The following is an 18547-nucleotide window of genomic DNA, read 5'->3' on the forward strand; positions in this document are numbered from 1 at the left end:
TTTGTATAGTGCCTGCATGATGTCTTAAAATAGTATTCATTATTTTCACAGTTATATGAGGCAGGGAATGAACCCCAGAAAGTCATTAACAGAAACAAAGGAACCAGTAGAGGGTTCCCACACCTTCTTAAAATAAGTATTTCACTGCTGGAAACATGGTCTCTTCATAAACCAGGGCTGTCTGTGCAGCAGAAAGACACAAATACTTTTGAATTTTGTGCTACAAGAGAAGGAAAAACAGTGGAAAAGGCCTGATGTATTTGCTAGTGGGTGATGTAATGCAACTTGCTGTATTGACACAGACAACAATATGGCAGCCAGCTGGAATTACAGTCAAACAGTACACTATGTCTTTGTGTCTGTGGTGGCGGGAAAATGGGGAAGTACAATGTGTAGTTTGAGCAACAGCCAGCAAAAATCTATTTAGCAGGGAGATCTGGGTGCTGGTAAGATGGAGGGAAGTTAACATACTTCACTTACACATACTACCCACATTGTTATGATACAAAGCTGGGTAAAAATTGGCATTGTAGCCCTTTAAATACCAAATGCAAGGACTTTCCAGGCCCAATGCACTCTAATTCAAGGACTCAACACGGCATAGTTTGACACACAGATCAAGGTTAATTACTGCTACAACACTGAGATTTTTTATAGTGAGAACTGGCAGGCTTTACAGATCCTCACAAACAACAACTAAAAGACAACGAGGCTTGAGTGTGTGAATGCTTCTTAACTGTGCTGTTACAGTGATGACTGACTGTGGTATCTTACCTTCTCTAATATAGCACAGTAAAACAATGTATTGTTTAAAGGGATAGTGCACCCAAAAATGAAAATTCAGCCATTATCTACTCACCCATATGCCGAGGGAGGCCCTGGGGAAGTTTTAGAGTCCTCACATCCCTTGCGGAGATCGGCGGGTGGAGCGGCTAGCACACCTAATGGTAGACGGCGCCCCAGACTAACATCCAAGAACACAAAATTGAATCCACAAAGTACCTCCATACTGCTCATCCGTAGTGATCCAAGTGTGCTGCAGCCCCGACATAAAAAGTTGTTTGGAAAAACGTCATTTGAACTCTGTTTTTAGCCTCACTGTAGCCTGTAGCTCTGACTACTTCTCTGTGCTCCGCGCTCACGTGTGCGCGCTCAGGGTGATCGGTGATGCACGGTCTCTGAAGAGCAGCAGTCTCGTCAGTACTGATGTCCAGATTCTCAAGTGCAGGCATCGCCAATTCCCAGTCTGAGCAGCAAAGACATTGGCATTGCTTTGCATTTGAAACAACTACACCACCAGGTTTCCAGTGCTCGACTCCGGTATTCTGCAGCTGGCTGAGGGTTAGACTCATGAGCTGCGGCTGCTTCTTCCAGTAGCCTGAGTTCCGTCCGTATACTCGGGCTCAAACAAATACGGCTCAACAAAGAAATGCTGTTCCTCCTCAATTTCAAAGTCTTCAGACATGTTGGGCTGTCCTTTGCTAAAAGACCGTAGTGCAAATTATCTTTTAGCTACTGTGGTTACCGTTGTCTCCCCCTGCGGTGCACATGTCACGTGATGTAAACACGGGTGAGCAAAGCGCATGCTTTCGCTGGTCTCGTGCAGGCGCGCACATGTGAGCGCGGAGCACAGAGAAGCAGTCAGAGCTACAGGCTACAGTGAGGCTAAAAACAGAGTTCATATGACGTTTTTCCAAACAACTTTTAATGTCGCGGCTGCAGCACACTTGGATCACTACAGATGAGCAGTATGGAGATACTCTGTGGATTCAATTTTGTGTTCTTGGACGTTAGTCTGGGGCGCCGTCTGCCATTAGGTGTGCTATCCGCTCTGCCCGCAGATTTCCGCAAGGGATGTGAGGACTCTAAAACTTCACCAGGGCCTCCATCGACATATGGGTGAGTAGATAATGGCTAAATTTTCATTTTTGGGTGCACTATCTCTTTAAGTTGAGTGATGGAGACAAATTTTTTTCATTTCTGCACAAAATATGCATAATTGAGTTGTTTTTTTTCCACATGGACCTTTATGCTCTGCCATTTCTCCTCTAATCATCCCACTGTAACCTGTGACAGGCTGTTATTATACCATAACTATCGCACATTCACATATATGTAGCTTTTTGTTGAGCAGCAGGTGTCACGTAGGTTTACATTAACAAAAGTTTATGATAAAATGACTTGACGACACCAACTCCTGTGAGCGCACAGCGAGAGAGGAGAGGAAGACACGCTGTGCTGCCGCCAGATGAGCCGCTGAATGAGTTCCCTCATAACTTGCTAAAAAAGTCTGAGAAGTCCAGGGCTGTTCATAAAACATTCAGGATGCCACAGTTTATTCCACACTACTGAAGCTGCTCCTCTTTTTGGAACCACTGCGGAGTCTGTAATAATTTTGCTTTCAGGTATGCTTGTTGTTGCCGTGAGTAACAGTATGACGTCAATATTTCAACAAGACATGGCATAATATGGCACACCCCTACTATTAATGTCTATTTTCCAAAGAAATTTAAGCCTTGATTTTTTTTCTTTAATTCACAAACTTTCAAGGATATTAAGGACCCACTGGAACCCTGCCGATAACACAAGTTAAGAAGCTACAAATTGTTATCTATTTTGCTTTCGGTAGCATCAGAACATCTTGTCCTATACACAATGCCAACATGTCAAACAAACATTTTAGAAACTACACAAACGAGCCCACACTATGCAATAAAAAAAATGTGTGAACTTCTCAAAAAATGTGAAACTGTGAACATCTGTGACCCTATAACTGAGACACTGTTGAAAACAAACCATGACAAAAACAGGAGGCTGATTTCAATTAACACATCGTCTTCACTAAGATATAAATAGACAGGGCTGATCTCTTATTACGATATTATGGAGGAAGTGAAAGTGAAGTCAATTAAAAACGTGGTGAACACGTACTGCTCATCTGTGGCGTTTATTTAAGATTATGGAGTTCCTTCCAAGCAGTGGCGATAGTGGCAGTTTTATGTCTAATGTGAATTACAGGCAGGTATGCTGGTCTGTCAGTAAGGGCTGTAAATTCCTGCGGTATTTGAACTAGAACATTTACACATGCATGCACATCTGGGTCAGGGTGTAGGGCTGTGGGCCACTGACAATAACTAGCGCTGGGATTTTGTGTGGAACATGATTCCTTCCGAATGCCAAGCTATGACAAGTGTCCGCTTCCCACACACACCTCGAGACAAATGCACACCCACATGTACACAGTCTGCTCCGAGCGTACAAACTTGGACTTCTCTTTCAAAACTGAGCGACGTGGGTGGCTGCCATGTACGGTAGTAACTATGAGCTATGTGTGAGAGATTTTTCCCACCTGGCCAGCATGATGTTGGAGTTGGGGTTGCTCGTGCCGGGGCCTGTGGGGCTCCACTTAATAGTGTAGATCTCTTTGCTATGAGCCTGGAGGTCATGGACACAGGACTCCTGCTTCATACTCCAAATCTGTGTGAGGAGAAACAGCAATAATTTAGCTGAAATCAAATCACCGCTCAGGTTTGTTGTCTTCCTCTTAAAGTTTGAGGAGTAGTCGTACCTTTAAGGTCATGTCATCTGAGCAGGAAGCAAGCAGCATGCCCGACGGATCCCACTTAATGGCGTTAACTTCATTCTGCAAAACACAAAACTCGTTAGCAGGACTGTCAGGGGAGTAAGCGTGGCACAAGGTCAGAGGAACAACACAGAAAAAGCTGTTTACCGTGTGGCCCTGGAAGGTCTTCAGGGGGCGGTCGCTGCCAAGGCGACATACGTGGATGCACATGTCTGTGCTGCAGGAGGCAAAGGTGGTGTTGTTCTGCCAGTCGACATCCAGTGCTGGGGCTGAGGAATATTTGAATGCACGGGACAGCGTTCATTACGAGTTGGGAAGGTTTATGAGCCCACAGCTGAGCAGGAAACATTTTGCATCCTGTTTATTATCTGCAATAATAACCTTCTATTGTTCTGGATACATCGCAAACTCGATTTACCTGAGTGAAACGGGAACTGCTGTTTGGCTTCTCCTGTGTGTGCGTCCCAAATGATTGTCGTCTGGAAAATGAAATTGAACATTTCAAACCATGAAAGTAACAATTTTGAATGCATCATTACAAAGAATATGACATATTAAAGATTCTTTAAAATGTGCTTTAAAGGACTACCAGGGCTTGAAATAAATTGCACCAAATAGGTAGGTAGGTGATGCAGCTAGTGTGTGTGTGCGCCTTTGTAAGATACATTTCTTTTCTCTGCCTGTTGACACAGTTTTATTTTCAAAGAATCATCCACAAAGAAGCGCTTCATGTCACTGTGACTGTAGCACAACCTAGGTTTATACTCGCTGGAGTGTCCCCAGTGCAAGGTTCACGCTCCAGAAAATGACATAATTACACCTTTCGCGTCAAGGTCAAAGGCTCCGAAAGTTGTCACGGTGCTTGGTTGTGCAACAGTTTTTCTAACTGGGCAAACACTGCGTTTCTGCACTTTTCAGTTCAACAGCAGCTGGCCAAGATGGGTTCACCGGTACGGAAATCTCTGAGACTCTTAATTTAGACATCACAGGCCAGGGACAGTCAAATGGCTTTAAATTACTGCCAAGAAACAGCTACCTCACTGAGGGAAGAAGAGGCTTTTTGCAGGAGGGTGTGGAAGAAAATAAGACATCACTGGAAAAGCTAAAAAAAAAAAAGCAGTCTTGTGGGAACAGTGGTGACCCCGGGGGAAAAAAGTGGTGTAAAATAATTTGACTTTGAGGTAAGCAACACCTACAGTTATAGTAGAATGCAATGTTTGGTGGTGCATTGGTGTTTACTACTGTTGCCAGACGTCTTGGTTGTCCACAAATTATTTTGCCTGTCCCCCTCTGGTGATTCAGAGATGTAACGATCAACACATTGAGCATAATTGCCTTTGTGCATGCTTGTAACTCGCACGCAATATTTGGGGGCCTGTGCCACAGTGTCTTGCACGAGTACAAACACAATTTTCTCTGGATTTGTCCTCATTAATCAAGTTATATTTAATTAGATTTGGTCATATGAATAATGTGAAATATTTAATAACATACATAAGATATATATACAAAATCAGGGCTCTCTTTCTGTCTGTATCTTGGGTTTAAAACTGTACATAACATGACTGATAACAGTTTGCACTGTAGTTTATGGACACCAGTAAATTATATGTTACAGATTTACACGTTGGCTGATGATCAGAAAACTTCTTTTCAAGCTCTAGGACTGGTAAAAAGAAAAAAAAAAAACACATGAGGATATTATTACTCAAAGACACAAATCAATGCTTGTGGGCCATTATGAAATACCTTATCTACACCAGCACTGAGAATAGAGTTCCCCTTCTTGTTCCACTTGAGTGCAAATATGGGCCCTTTGTGCTGTCCCAAGGTGCTTGCCAGATTTCCTAATGGATGAAAACCATATCCATTTCTATTAGAAATTATCCTTCAAAAAATTGTCACAGAGGTTGCATTATTCACAGTAACAATGCCGTAAAGCTAATGACTGAGGGAACAACACTGCTGGAATGATGGAGGACGTACCATCCTTTGTCCATATCCTGGCAAATCCATCATACGAGCCCGTTGCCAGGAGAGTCCCATCGCTCTGTTGGATGGAAAGATAACAGGATTGTTACTTAACTGTCCTCAGCTGCACAGTCTGTTAACCACATGGTGAAAGCAGAAAAGGACAGATGTGGATGGATGATCAGAAACCTACATTCCAGTCCAGTGAGGTGACGTCTTTGTTGCTGGGGACATCCTGGCCACCTTCTCGGATACAGTGGCGCAGCACCAGCTGGGTGGAGTTGGAGTTATTGTTCTCGTTCAGGTTCCAGATCCTGGCGGTGGAGTCCCCTGAGCTGAATACCAGCACAGCAGGAGGGGGTCAAAAGATTGTTGGAATATAAGCTGTCAGCGATGGAACTTATGAGGCCATATATCTTATGAAATAAAAGCCAAAGCGAGCGCACAATATAGCATGACTCATCCAGCACGCATTAGGATCTGTTTCAGCACAGACAGGGACTCACCCCGAGGCCAGCAGATCGCTGACAGGGTTCCAGGCGCAGATGAACACTTCAGACTCGTGGCCTCGGAGCACTGTGGCTTTACTGGCTGGTATCTCCACGTCCACATCCATCTCCATGGGCTCGCTGTGGTTATCTGAGTGAGAGTGGGCGCACACACAGATGGACAGACACACGCACACACATATTTATATTACACATGCATGCAAACACAAATATGCCCACACTTTTAGGCAAACTATAACTAAAGGGCTGATAAATGTACCTCTCATAACTGACTAGTGAGTGGATTGGCTGGGGTCGCATTTGCCACTTTGCATTTTTGTCTCAAAATAGGATTATTTCAAAGTTTTCCACCACTGGCGAATGGTGAAGGTTTTCGACTGTGCACACAGAGCCTCCGTCAGCTTTCATTGCTTACACCACCTCCTTGAAATGGTCACTGTTGCGATGTTTGCACAGATCCAAAAACCTGTTGATATCCACGTCTTTTATACAGTTTAAAAGTAGGTGTGTCTCTCCTTCTGAGCAGAAACATGGGCTTTTCTTTTGGGCATGCGTCTCTACCCCAGCCTTGCAAACTGTTGGCTAGATGGATTTTGTGCAAGGATTTTGTGCAACACACAAAGCTGATTGTAAACAGGAAAGAGATCGTGCGTCGCAAACAAACTGCAGTAAAAACCCCAATTGAGATGCAGATTTGGGATGCAATGTACACAAATCCAAACAATGCTCCTAAAACCCATATCCCAAATGTCTTAATTGGAAAATGCTACAGAATATTGTCATATTAAAAATAATAGTGGACCATTAGTGTGCATGTAAACATAGTGACTGTTTAAGGAGGTGAAGTGGCTGTGTTTCTGCCAGGGCAATTTTTTATTTATCACAGTCAGAAAATACTGTCCCACTTGGAGGGCACACGATTATCACAGTATAATGTGTACCTAGTCACAGTAAAGGATCTAGCCTCGAGAACATGTGAAAGCTTTCAGATCATTTCCACCACGTGAAAGCCAGAAAGACAGCGAAACCTTATTCACACCCGACTCTTCTTGTTGCCATCTACACCTTCGAACTGAATTCCGTGAGGATGTGCTGACATGCACATCCACGCCGCTTCCCCTTGTCTCGAGCTCCACCTGATCTACACCTCTCTGGTTTCACTCGCAGAAGAAGCTAAAGAGCCGCTAATGGTATCACATTCTGCGAAAAACCACACGGCTGTTTCCGCTTCTCCGAGTAAAACCGTGTGATCATTTGGACATGTCACCTAAGGTAGAAACACTGATGGTTCAGTAGGTGTAATAATGCAACTGCTAGGCTGCTTTCTTATGACGGCAGCAGAGCCACAACACAGCACAGGAAGAGAAACTCCTGCCTGCCACGTCTTTGAAAATGTTCCACATGCGGATTCATACCATAGTGCAGATCTAACAGTATTTTGAAATATTAATGTAGTCACTTACAATTCAAAACTGAGAAAACTACGCATTACTATGAGTCAAAATCAGAATCCTGACACTGCCATGATGGTTTGGGTTTGAAGAAACAAAATATGTTGACTACTAGTAAGAGTGTGGCCTTAAAGGTTAATTTCTGACTCTTTTTGTCATGCAGACCTTTACATTATCTTAAATTTCAATGAAAACAACATTCCTTAGATTTCTCTGAGCTGCAAGTCTAAAAACGTACATGGCAGAAAGACTTTTTTTGTACAACCCCAATTCCATAAAAGTTGAGACACTGTGTAAAATGTACATAGAAACAGAAAACCATGATTTGCTAATCCTTTTTGAAATACAGTGAAGGAAATAAGTGTTCAACATATTTCCAAAGCAGCTATTAACATGAAATCTGGAGGGGGCGTCGGTGGCGTAGTGGATAATGCCGGTGCCCCATGTACAGAGGCATTGCTTTAATGCAGAGGCCATGGGTTCAATTCTGGCCTGCGGCCCTTTGCTGCGTGTCACTCCCCCCTCTCTCTCTCCCAATTTCATACACTGTCCTGTCCATTAAAGGCAACAAGCTCATAAAAATAATCTTTAAAAAACAACAAAACATGAAATTTAGACCAGACAGCTCGACACTACACAATTTAAGGCACTGTAACATTTCAATCCATAAAAAAATATATGCAATAAAGTGGAGTGACGCAGGAAATAATGTCTTGATGAAATCCTTTGTTTGCAATGCCAGCTTCAAGACACTTCCTGTGTGAAGAGACAAATGTCGCACAGTGTTCAAATGGGATTTTGGCCCATTATTCCACCGTCGTCCTATCACCGATTTCACCTTGAAAATTTCAACAATAAGTGCTCTCAGTTTCTAAACACTTGATGAGTGTTGTTAAAAGGAAAGAGGATGTAACCCCGTGGTAAACAAGCCCCTGTCCCAACTTTTTTGGAACATGTTACAGGCGTCAAACTCAGAATGAGTATATTTACAAAAAATAAATAAATAAAGTTCATCAGTTTGAGCATTAAATGTCCTGTTTTTGTGCTGTATCTTGTCAAAATGGATTTACCAATCATTACACTGTTTTTATTTATATTTTACACAGCATCCCAATTTTTATTTTTTGAATCGAGGTTGTACTCTACTTGATTTTCCTCAGTTCCTACTTTGAGATATTGGTATTCTTGTATTTAGAGGGTTCAACATACTCATGTTGTGAGTGCCATTCTCCTCCCCATTGACAATGGCCTCTCCATTCTTTGGTGTGTTGGACTGGTTTCCAGAGGTGGACGCTGCCATGGCACAGGCTGCCTGCTGCTGGGCTAACTTGTCGCGGAAGGCCTGCTGCCGCGTCTGCACCACATCTGGCATCACTGCGTCGATGAGCGACAGCGACTCGATCGGCCGACCGTCAAAGACTGTACCATCCTGTGAGGGCAAAAGCAGTTAATAACACACCATGAGCCGATACGACTTGTCTAGAGTCATGTTTCCTGATAGTGATGAATTAAAGAGGTGAATGTTTTCTAATTGGTATTCTACCACTAACCTTCAGTGTTGCTTACATTATAGGGATGACTGAAAATGTTAAAAGCATTTGCAGCTAACCTGGTGTGTTGTCATAGAGATCAAAGTCTGTCTTTGTATCATTTAAGGATAGAAAACATGAGTGGGAGTCAGTAACAGCAGGTCTCTGCTCTCACCTCATTGATGCTGATTTCTGCCTCCACATACTGAAGCCCTTTCTGCAGGATGGAGATGAGGGCTGCAGGGGGCACTAGTGTTCCATTGATGTTCGACTGGCTGATGTGGCTCTCGATGCCAAAGGTGAATGCTGAGTGGGAGAAACCTGAAAACAAAACACCATTCACATTCATTAAAAGGGAGAGTGCCGAGCGCAAGATGAGCACAAACACAACACAAATATTCAAAGAGAAGTCTTGTCTGATCCAAACAAAGCTAACAGTAATTGAATACAAAAACCGAATGGCATAACAAGTATGACATTTGAGAGTATAATAAGGCATGCCAATAGCAATGTTGATGTCTCAGGGATACTAGTGGCTTGTTTTCTGCCAGATGGCTTCAGAAGCAGTCTCAGTAAAACAGTAATAAAACAAAGGAGCTGGGATTTTAATTATTGATCCAGTTCCCATTGAAGAGTGAACAGCATGTTGACATCTAAGGAGCAAGCCAATATTCTGTGCACCCACAAGGTGTTCATGTTAGAGGGGCTGAACAGCCTGTTTATTTCCATCTGCTATAAGCAGAGGGGAACATATTTTCATTGAAGTAACCATGTTTGATGAGGCATAACACAAACAAAGAGTAGCATTTTAAGTGCAAGAGGGGTGGAGAAATCGATTCTTAAATGCATCATGATTCTTTCTTAAAAGATTATGTCTCTATGCAGAAAAGTCATTAATCAGACATTTAAAACCCAATTCTTCAACATTATATGATTGGCTGTAACAATTTTGCAAGACCGTGCTGTACCTTCCTCACGGCTGAGCCAATCGGATAGTGAAGTATATCAGACATAAGTACGGGTGATGTGTTAATGCTCTAAGCTAGGCTGCTTCTTAAGTTTTGGTGAGGATGGCTGAACGTGAGCAACCACAGATGATTTGACCCCCTGATTTAAAAGCTAGCGTATGGTTTTCTATGGAGTTAAAGTGAAAAGGGACCTGGACAAAGACCACACTGTATGCAAGTTGTGTCTTACTTAGGGTGCTTTCACACCTGCCCTGTTTGGTTCAATTGAACTCAAGTCTGTTTGCCCCCTAAGTGCTGTTTGTTTGGGCAGGTGTGAACACAGCAATTGCACTCAGGTGGCCACCAAAACAACCGGACTGAGACCTTTTTCAAGAGGTGGTCTCGGTCCATTTACCAACGAACTCTGGTACGGTTCGGTACGGTGTTCCGACCTCGATCCGAACCAACTGCAGTCACATGACATATTGTTTGGGTTAAACATGAGCATGTTACAGTCCTGGAGGATTATTAATGTGCACCTCCTCCTGTACTGCCTTAATATGCACATTCAGCACATCCAATGCATCAAAACATTGTTTTCTAGTTGGAGCCACGCCTCGTTTTCAAACTGTATGGTTTGACTTAAATGAACAATGACAGCAATATAGTCCACGATGACCAGCGCTAAAATCAACCTGCGTAGTTGTCCCTCCATTGTGACATTAGAAAGTGTCACATTTGGGGCGTCGGTGGCTTAGTGGTAGAGTAGGCACCCCATGTACAAGGCTGTTGCCGCAGCGGCCCGGGTTCGACTCCAGCCTGTGGCCCTTTGCTGCATGTCACTCCCTCTCTCTCTCTCTCCCCCTTTCACACTTGTCTGTCCTATCCATTAAAGGCAAAAATGCCCCAAAAAAATATCTTAAAAAAAAAAAAGAAAGAAAGTGTCACATTTATCTTGCAAGTGTACTCTTCTTCAACGTTTTGTTTACTTCCTGGATTTTTCCCACATGGAAATTCTGACCAATCAAAAGCAGCTTTCTCGCATTTCATCTGGTCCGCTTGTAAATGCTGCCGTCAGAACACGAACCAACTCTAGTCAACTATGCATCTTTGAAACAAAATTAGTCCCTGATTCGGACCAAAGCAAGGTCTGAAAGCACCCTTAGTCTCACATAGTCAGACCTATCTCGTGCAATGCCAGTACTGTTGAAAGGTCTGGCTGAACCCATCATAATTGCACACACGGTAAAAGAAAAACGCTCTGGGTTGTTTGTATTTCTTTAAACCAATCAGAATCATCTTGGGCAGTTCTTAGCCCTGGATGCTGTGGCTGAGCCCTTGCAGCATAGTGTAGGGAGGGAACTTGTTTTGGTGGAACATTTGCATGCTGTGAGGCGAAATCGGGCATTAAAATGGTTGAATCCCTTCAAAAGAAAACACTACATAAAAAATTTAAAAGGCCTTTTAGTGTGTAGGTTGCTAGCTCAGAGGTTGTTGTTGTTTCAAGCATAGTGCTTAAACAAAGTGTGGAAATACAGTAGTTCTGGTTATGTGAGACTAGTTTCAAACAGTGAAGAGGATTTTGAAAATAGTAACACACAAAAAGTGGAAGGGGACAAAAATTCTGTCTGAAATAGGAAGTCAATGGCAGGTTTATACCAGCAGTCTACACCCTGTGAGCCAGACTATGTCTATGGCTAAATATATGTATGTTGAAATATGGGAAAGATGTAAGCAAATTTAACCTTCCAGTTAGCACATCTCCTCCTTTTGTTACATACTATTAATAGAAGACAATGGAAGTAAATTCAGTTTCTGTTTGTTTTAATTATGGATCATTACAAATGCTCTATGTCATATAAGAAGCACACAGTCTTGAGTGAGGAAATATAAATAATAAAACATTCTGATGTGTCCAGATGCATCAATAATGGTCTTATAATCACATTGTAGCCCTCCGATTCAAACTCGAATTTTTAGGTGCCTAGAAATACCAACCCCTATTGTTATATGCTTTGTCATTCGAAACTGTTCATGGATGATAATTATATTTTCTAGATAATAAGTCCAAGGTCAAACAAGATGTGTGTATTGAGCAAAACCTTGGAATATCAACTAAATCCATTATTTTTTTTAGAATAAAACAGTATAAGTGTGTTTAGCAGATATTAGTGAGACAAACCTGATTCTTGGAGATATCTGTAGACCAAGAAGTTCACTTCGTCACTGGTAATACTCATCTTAGCCCAATGAAAGGGAGGAGGTATGTTGGAAGGATGGGCTCACTCCTGAAAAAAAAAACAAAAAAACAGGAGTTGAGATTAATATTTAACTCCGTGGTTTTGCATATGACATTTTTTAAGGCCAATCTAAAAAGTATTTCTATCACACTCTGATAAAAATAGATGTAAATTCTGCACACTGCATAAATCTGTCCTTATACTTGGTTAGTGATGCAGACATGAGCCGACATATTTTAATAGACACACACACACACACACACACACACACACACATACACAGGACAGCTCTGACGCCCAGCCTCTGTGCGTACACACTCACTCTTGTCTTGTCCATTGCATGATTCCTTCCTTTGACAATGTCAATAGCTGGGTCACTTGACCTGTGAATCCATGTCTAGTACTGAATGTGAGTATTTCCAGCCTCTCTTCTCTGGCCTAATGGGAGTGTCTATATCCATTTGGCTCTCACTGAGAACTGAATGGTGCTTCCCATTAGTGACCCAGCCAACCATCTAGATGGAAAGAGCCCTGATAAAGCAGTAAGGATATTAAATGCCTGTCCACTGCCCATCTAGTAAATTACAGAAGAGAGCAAGAGGCGAATTATTCATAGCAGTCACCCTGACCTTCACTTCTGACTTATTTTCAACAAATAGTTGTGTTTAGTGGAGCTTATGTTAACATTTCCATTGAGACTGTCTCAAAACTGAAGGGAGCTGAAGAAACAAAAAAGGCAATTACAGTTTTAATTCCATCATGTTTTTGTCCTCAGGCTGATGAACACTGCAAAAATACTGAGGAGTTCATAATTTCCCAATGGCTCACACATATGCTTAACGAGAGCAGGGGAAAATGGAGCTGGAACATTGTTTATACGCCCACGCACACAATGTAAACACACATAAATGTACAGCACATATGGACAGAAAAAGAGTGCTCTCCAAGCAGGTTATGGTTGGGGAAAAACGTTGCCCGACAAAATAATCACGCTGAGAATCAGTCATGACAAACTACATAACCATGTATAACCACATAACTGTAACTATTTCCTGCACTCTCACTGGGAGATGAAGGGACAGACATTTTGCTGAGAATACAAAGAGAAATAACGGGGGTGAGGTGGTGCTGGTGTCAGGTATGAAGACTGCAAGGCTGTCCAACTTTCATTCCAAACACTGTCCAGGCCCACTCAAGTTCCCCTTTGGTAGCGTAGCAACAAGAGAGATCGAGCAAAATAGACAGAGAATGGTGTTGTCCCAATTACCAGTGGGCATACAGCCAGAGGGCTTGAACATGTTACTCAACATGAATTATTCACTTTCACCTTGGTATATTCTTTCAGATGGAGTCTGCCTTTATTGTGCCACAGCAGACATGTTAAGGGCTGGAACTAAAACAACTTCTGCAACTGGTGCAGCCACAAAATGAAGTGTCATTTTTATTTTTGAATATAAAAGGGAGTGCAGTGAAAGAGTGCCATGTTAGACGAACAAAAGCTGACATTCACCAAAACTCAAAGTGTGTATTCTTGATGTTGCAAAGCAGATTTTTAACCATTTTAAATCCTGTATTGTTCACATTGGTGTTTTCTAACTGACAGTGTTTTTACTTCTCTACCTTTGTTGGTGCTTTACAGCCAGGTGTAAGTCAGAAATCCCACGACTGGGCCATGATGAAGACCCTCCATTGCGCTGGCTCTGCATTTTTTTATGCAGAACCAAACAATGCCAGCATACTGCCACTCGAGTGTGTGATTTTAGATAGCATGCCAGCGTTTCAGATGCAAAAGAGGCATGACGGGCATGATGTAAAACAGCGTCTGCCTCTCATGCGACATGTAACACACAACATATGCATCTAATAACAACAGCATAATATGGCAATAACCATCATTTATTGTCCCTGTTATATGGCAGCTGATCTCGCTCTAAGAGGGTAAGGAACTTGATTTAAATGGTGTGTATGGTGTGCATGGGCATCCACGTGCGTGTGCACAAAACAAACAGAACGGGGGCCTGCTCATAAATAAACAGCTCCACCATGTTACTAGAGGTCAAAAACTCTGCAGGTAACCTTAAAGTTAGACCTCAAGTAAAAGAAAATCCTGCAAAAAAGCAGAACAGGATCTCACAGAAATGTTACTAGAAAAAGCAAATAGTGCTTTGATCTCACTATTTCATATTCTCATTCCTATTTAGATCAACAAGCAAAACTCTCACTCAAAGGCAAATGCTCGGTGCTCTATTCTGCCAGCAAGCACAACAACACTGAGCTTGTCTACATTAGCCAACGTGCCCTGATTTGACCACCGCCACTGTGTTTATCTTTGGCTTACATATATGACTAGGGGTAGCCACATCAAAGCGAAGCAGCCGCTGCTCCCAAGGCCGCCACAGCTACATACCAAACAACTGGAAACGTAATTAACAGGCAGCCTGGAGGGGCTCAGGGCCCATTGGTGCAGGGCAGCAGCAATAATCCCTCTATCAGATGGGCCCATGATGCCACCATCCATTACACAACTCCCTGGGCATCCAAGCCTCCTTTGACCAAACAATGTGCCTTCCGGGAGACCAGACAAAATGCTAACCTCGGCAATGGCTCTGAGGTTTTTATCCACTGAAGTGATAAGTGGAGTCAAAGCCTGGAGATATGATCCCTCTGAATAAGGAGAAAGACACCACAAAGGAATAAACACCTGCATATAAGGCTGCTACTACAAAAACACTGTTTACAGTAGACACAATATAACAGCACACATCCTTGGTTATAGTTGTTGTAATAATGTGATACTGCAGCTTAAAGAGGGCACAGGAAACCTCATTTAGAGTCATGTTTTTACACAGAAGTCCAGAAGCCCAGATGGTATGGGCGGGCATTTCACTAAGATGCAAATGAAATCAAGAGGACCCTGAAAATAATGCAAGCAACCTCCAATCCCCAACACAACAACTATTCCACGTATATACGGTTGCTATGGCAATATGGATCAAATCTCACCACCATTAACAACTTCAACCTTACAAGAAAGCCAATTAAAAGTGCAGAGTATCAATACATCTGAGGAATGAGACCAGATTATGTGTTACATGAAACAAATTGATTTACTCTCATCAGCAGTAAAACAAGGTGTAATTCTCACACTGTGTGTATCTGAGGCAAAGACGGATGTGTTCATTTAACACGGCAACAAGCCGTTTAATGTTATAAGCCTGCCCAGCACTGCAGCTGTTACTGTAACATATGTGTCAATTCAAATTTAATTTGAACTCACCCACAAAACTCAAACAATGGAGCTGCCTTGCATGCTCTCTGCACTACATCTCATTTACCAGTACAATTTGTTTTCTACCCAGTTCTGGCTGAAATCGGCACTGCATACAAATACATCTGTTACTTTTTCATCATGCCGAATTAAGTTTCTCCTCAGAAAGTCCTCACACTGTTGTATATATTCTTTCAACTTGCAGATTAGAACAGTGACTTGCCAATTACGCATTACAGACAACACGAGGAAATGAGCAATTGTTCTTGGTGTGACAAGACACTGTTGCAACAGACCCAGTGTCTGGACCCAGAGATGACAACATTTAAGTACAAAAATGGGAGCAACTGACAGTTATACAAGGCATTTTATTAGTTTTTATTTGACCTACACTTTCCTGTACTTTGCATTATTATTTTCACTTCATGGTCTCTTACACTGAATAACAATTGTTTGAAAGCATGTTTGCATGTTTGAACATTCCCAAATGCAAACAGAGGACAGCAGCAAAGACAGACAATAGATAGGACAGACAAATGGAAACATGAATATGTCAATGACGAGAACACCTGCTGCGCTCATCCGGCTAATTATGGTTAAGTTTAGGATGTTTACTGCAATCTTGCAGCAATTATTTGGCGATGTAGACTACACCACCATCCTGCTGGGGCTTTGTCCTTTCGCGCCCGTGAGTGCATTATGTCCTGAAGCTGTGGCCAAACAGGCCTTCATACTGAATCACCCTGTGTTCTCTTAGTCTTCCATTTTAATCATCTGAAAAACAGGTACATTTAAACTGTAATCAAATCTGACTACACAACAACTCACCCTCCTCTTACAAAGCGTATATTTAGGCTTCAAAGTACATTTTCCTACATCTTACTAATGTAACTACATGGATTGTGTATTTGGCTGTACGCACTGTCACTTCTGAGTGCACAGTTGTTCTGTGGCTGATTGTTAAAAAGAAAAAATAATACAAAGAAACAGACAGCAGCAGGTTTCGCAGAACTGCTGCGTTCACTACACAGCTGATGTACACAATGCTCACCGCTACCTCAGGTTCAAGCAATTTCCTGATGACGTGGAGCATTGTCTTGTAAAAGATATCCATCTAATATAGTGTTATTATGTTAAGATATGCTCTGGCATGACATTTTGAATCTGCAAGTATTAAAAGATCCAACTGAATGACCCCTGAACCGTAACAGCTCTCCAACCAGAGTCTGTGGTTTACCACGTGCAGACACATTGTAGAGGAAGGTCTGACAGCCAATAAGAAAGTGTTCACTCATGAATAGGTTTGACCAATACATGTGGCTATATGGTGAGGAACAGAGCTTGCTTGTAGGGACTAGTTTGAGGGGAGATGTAATGGAGGAGAGTTATTTTTGTTACCCAAAGGTTTAGACAAAGTGTTATGATACGAGTTCTCTGGAAAAAAAAAGGAACAAGCCAGTCCCATAGATTACAAAAGTATTGAAATGTATTAGATAAGAACAGAGATGATTATTAATTTGTAAAATATTTGAGGTGTGTGCACAAGACAGCACTTTGAGAGATGGTGCAAATTCAGCTCTGATATCATTCAGAGTTAAAAGAAAGGAGGAAATATCTAAGGTTAGAATATTAGGGTGGGCAATATGACCAAAATCTTCTATCACAGTATATGTAATTTTATATCACAGTAAAAGTAGGCTATAAATCACAATATGCTAACTGTGCTGTAAATTAAATTTTAAAAGTGACTTAAAGTAACCATAACATCCATAACATTTCTTCTTTAATCTAGAACTTCCGTACAAACAAAAGAATGTCTGCCTCACATGAGATGACACGAGACTTAAGAACAAGACTCACAACTGTAAAACTAAAATTCTGAGAAAACAGAAGCTTTGAAGTTCCTGAAAGCAAAAGTTTCAAGTGTAACCGGTTTCTGAATTTACCACGTAACCCTTCCCCTTCATGTCTGGCCATATAATATTACCATGGAAGCAAGTGTATTCACATGATCAGGAGATCACAGGACCCAGCCCTATACAAAGCCTGCACTGAATAGCTCCTGCAGCAGAGACCATACTACCAAATCTCTACTGGTGGACACATGTCAACCGTTGCACAATATATTTTACCGTCATAACCTTAATGGAAATTAAGATACATTCATATTTTGTTGATGGTTATTTTTAAGAATGAATGCATATCTTCAGAGAGAAGAGAGGCCATACAGACAGCATGAATTATCATTCACTGTAAACAAGCTTGGAGACCTGCTTTCACCTAATGCCCGGGCCACACTGCCTACATGAGCAGTGCATGATGGCAACCTGGCTGAATGGCTGTAGTTCACACTTACAGTGTTGCCGCTGCAGAGATACCTGCTGCTATAACTACTGTATTTCCACAATTAAAAGTTGGCACTCTACAAACTCACAGAGCTGCGCAAGCCACTGCATTTTCAAAAACACAGTCATGACAATGTTTCACAATAAAAGGCATTGTGTGTTAACAAGTGAGGAGATTCTGTTCACAGAATTGTTTTCAGAGGGCTTTTAATTTGAAACAGAAACAGAAAATGTTGAGTTGATAATAAATATTTCATTTTTATCATGTCTGAGAGACATAAACATTGCCACTGTAGCGTAAGGTGGTACACTGTCAATATAATCAACAAGACAATTTTTTACTGTCTATTTTTGCTAAAAAAATAAATAAATAATTGCATGCCTCATGCGGAAAAAGTAGACTCCTATCCTCAAGATGTTCTGCAGCTGAGTGACACTACTCACACTGGCAGTGTGGCTGCTCTAAACTGTTAACGCAGGAGCCAAAAAAGGGATGGCATTCTACGACGCATACACAATGCTCATGCTGGCAGCGTGCCCCAGGCAAAAGGCTTTTTCATTGTAGCTAAAAGAGCCAATTGCAGATTTAACCTGATTAGTCCTTCTTAAATCTCAATGACACAACACTGATAGTCTTTATGTGTTACATAAAAAGCATGAAATGAAGTGATTGCAAAACATTTTTGGTGGCTTTGGTAGCCAAT

The 18547-nt window shown here is 41.9% G+C and overlaps 1 protein-coding gene across 1 annotated transcript in view; it reads right to left on the reverse strand.

Moving 5' to 3' along the window:
- tbl1x (transducin beta like 1 X-linked) overlaps positions 1 to 18547 on the reverse strand; it is a 32280-nt gene that overhangs the window by 2770 nt on the left and 10963 nt on the right. Inside the window, exons 2-12 of the mRNA XM_033617702.2 lie at positions 12173 to 12278; positions 9219 to 9364; positions 8724 to 8943; positions 6061 to 6193; positions 5748 to 5889; positions 5570 to 5633; positions 5333 to 5430; positions 4002 to 4062; positions 3731 to 3852; positions 3569 to 3643; positions 3350 to 3477 (exon numbers count right to left, since the gene is read on the reverse strand). Coding sequence (XP_033473593.1) covers positions 3350 to 3477; positions 3569 to 3643; positions 3731 to 3852; positions 4002 to 4062; positions 5333 to 5430; positions 5570 to 5633; positions 5748 to 5889; positions 6061 to 6193; positions 8724 to 8943; positions 9219 to 9364; positions 12173 to 12230 — 1247 coding nt within the window. The 5' untranslated portion in view covers positions 12231 to 12278. The remainder of the gene's footprint in view (positions 1 to 3349; positions 3478 to 3568; positions 3644 to 3730; positions 3853 to 4001; positions 4063 to 5332; positions 5431 to 5569; positions 5634 to 5747; positions 5890 to 6060; positions 6194 to 8723; positions 8944 to 9218; positions 9365 to 12172; positions 12279 to 18547) is intronic.

This window comes from Epinephelus lanceolatus, chromosome 14 (genome assembly GCF_041903045.1).
Source record: "Epinephelus lanceolatus isolate andai-2023 chromosome 14, ASM4190304v1, whole genome shotgun sequence".
NCBI classification, from domain to species: domain Eukaryota; kingdom Metazoa; phylum Chordata; class Actinopteri; order Perciformes; family Serranidae; genus Epinephelus; species Epinephelus lanceolatus.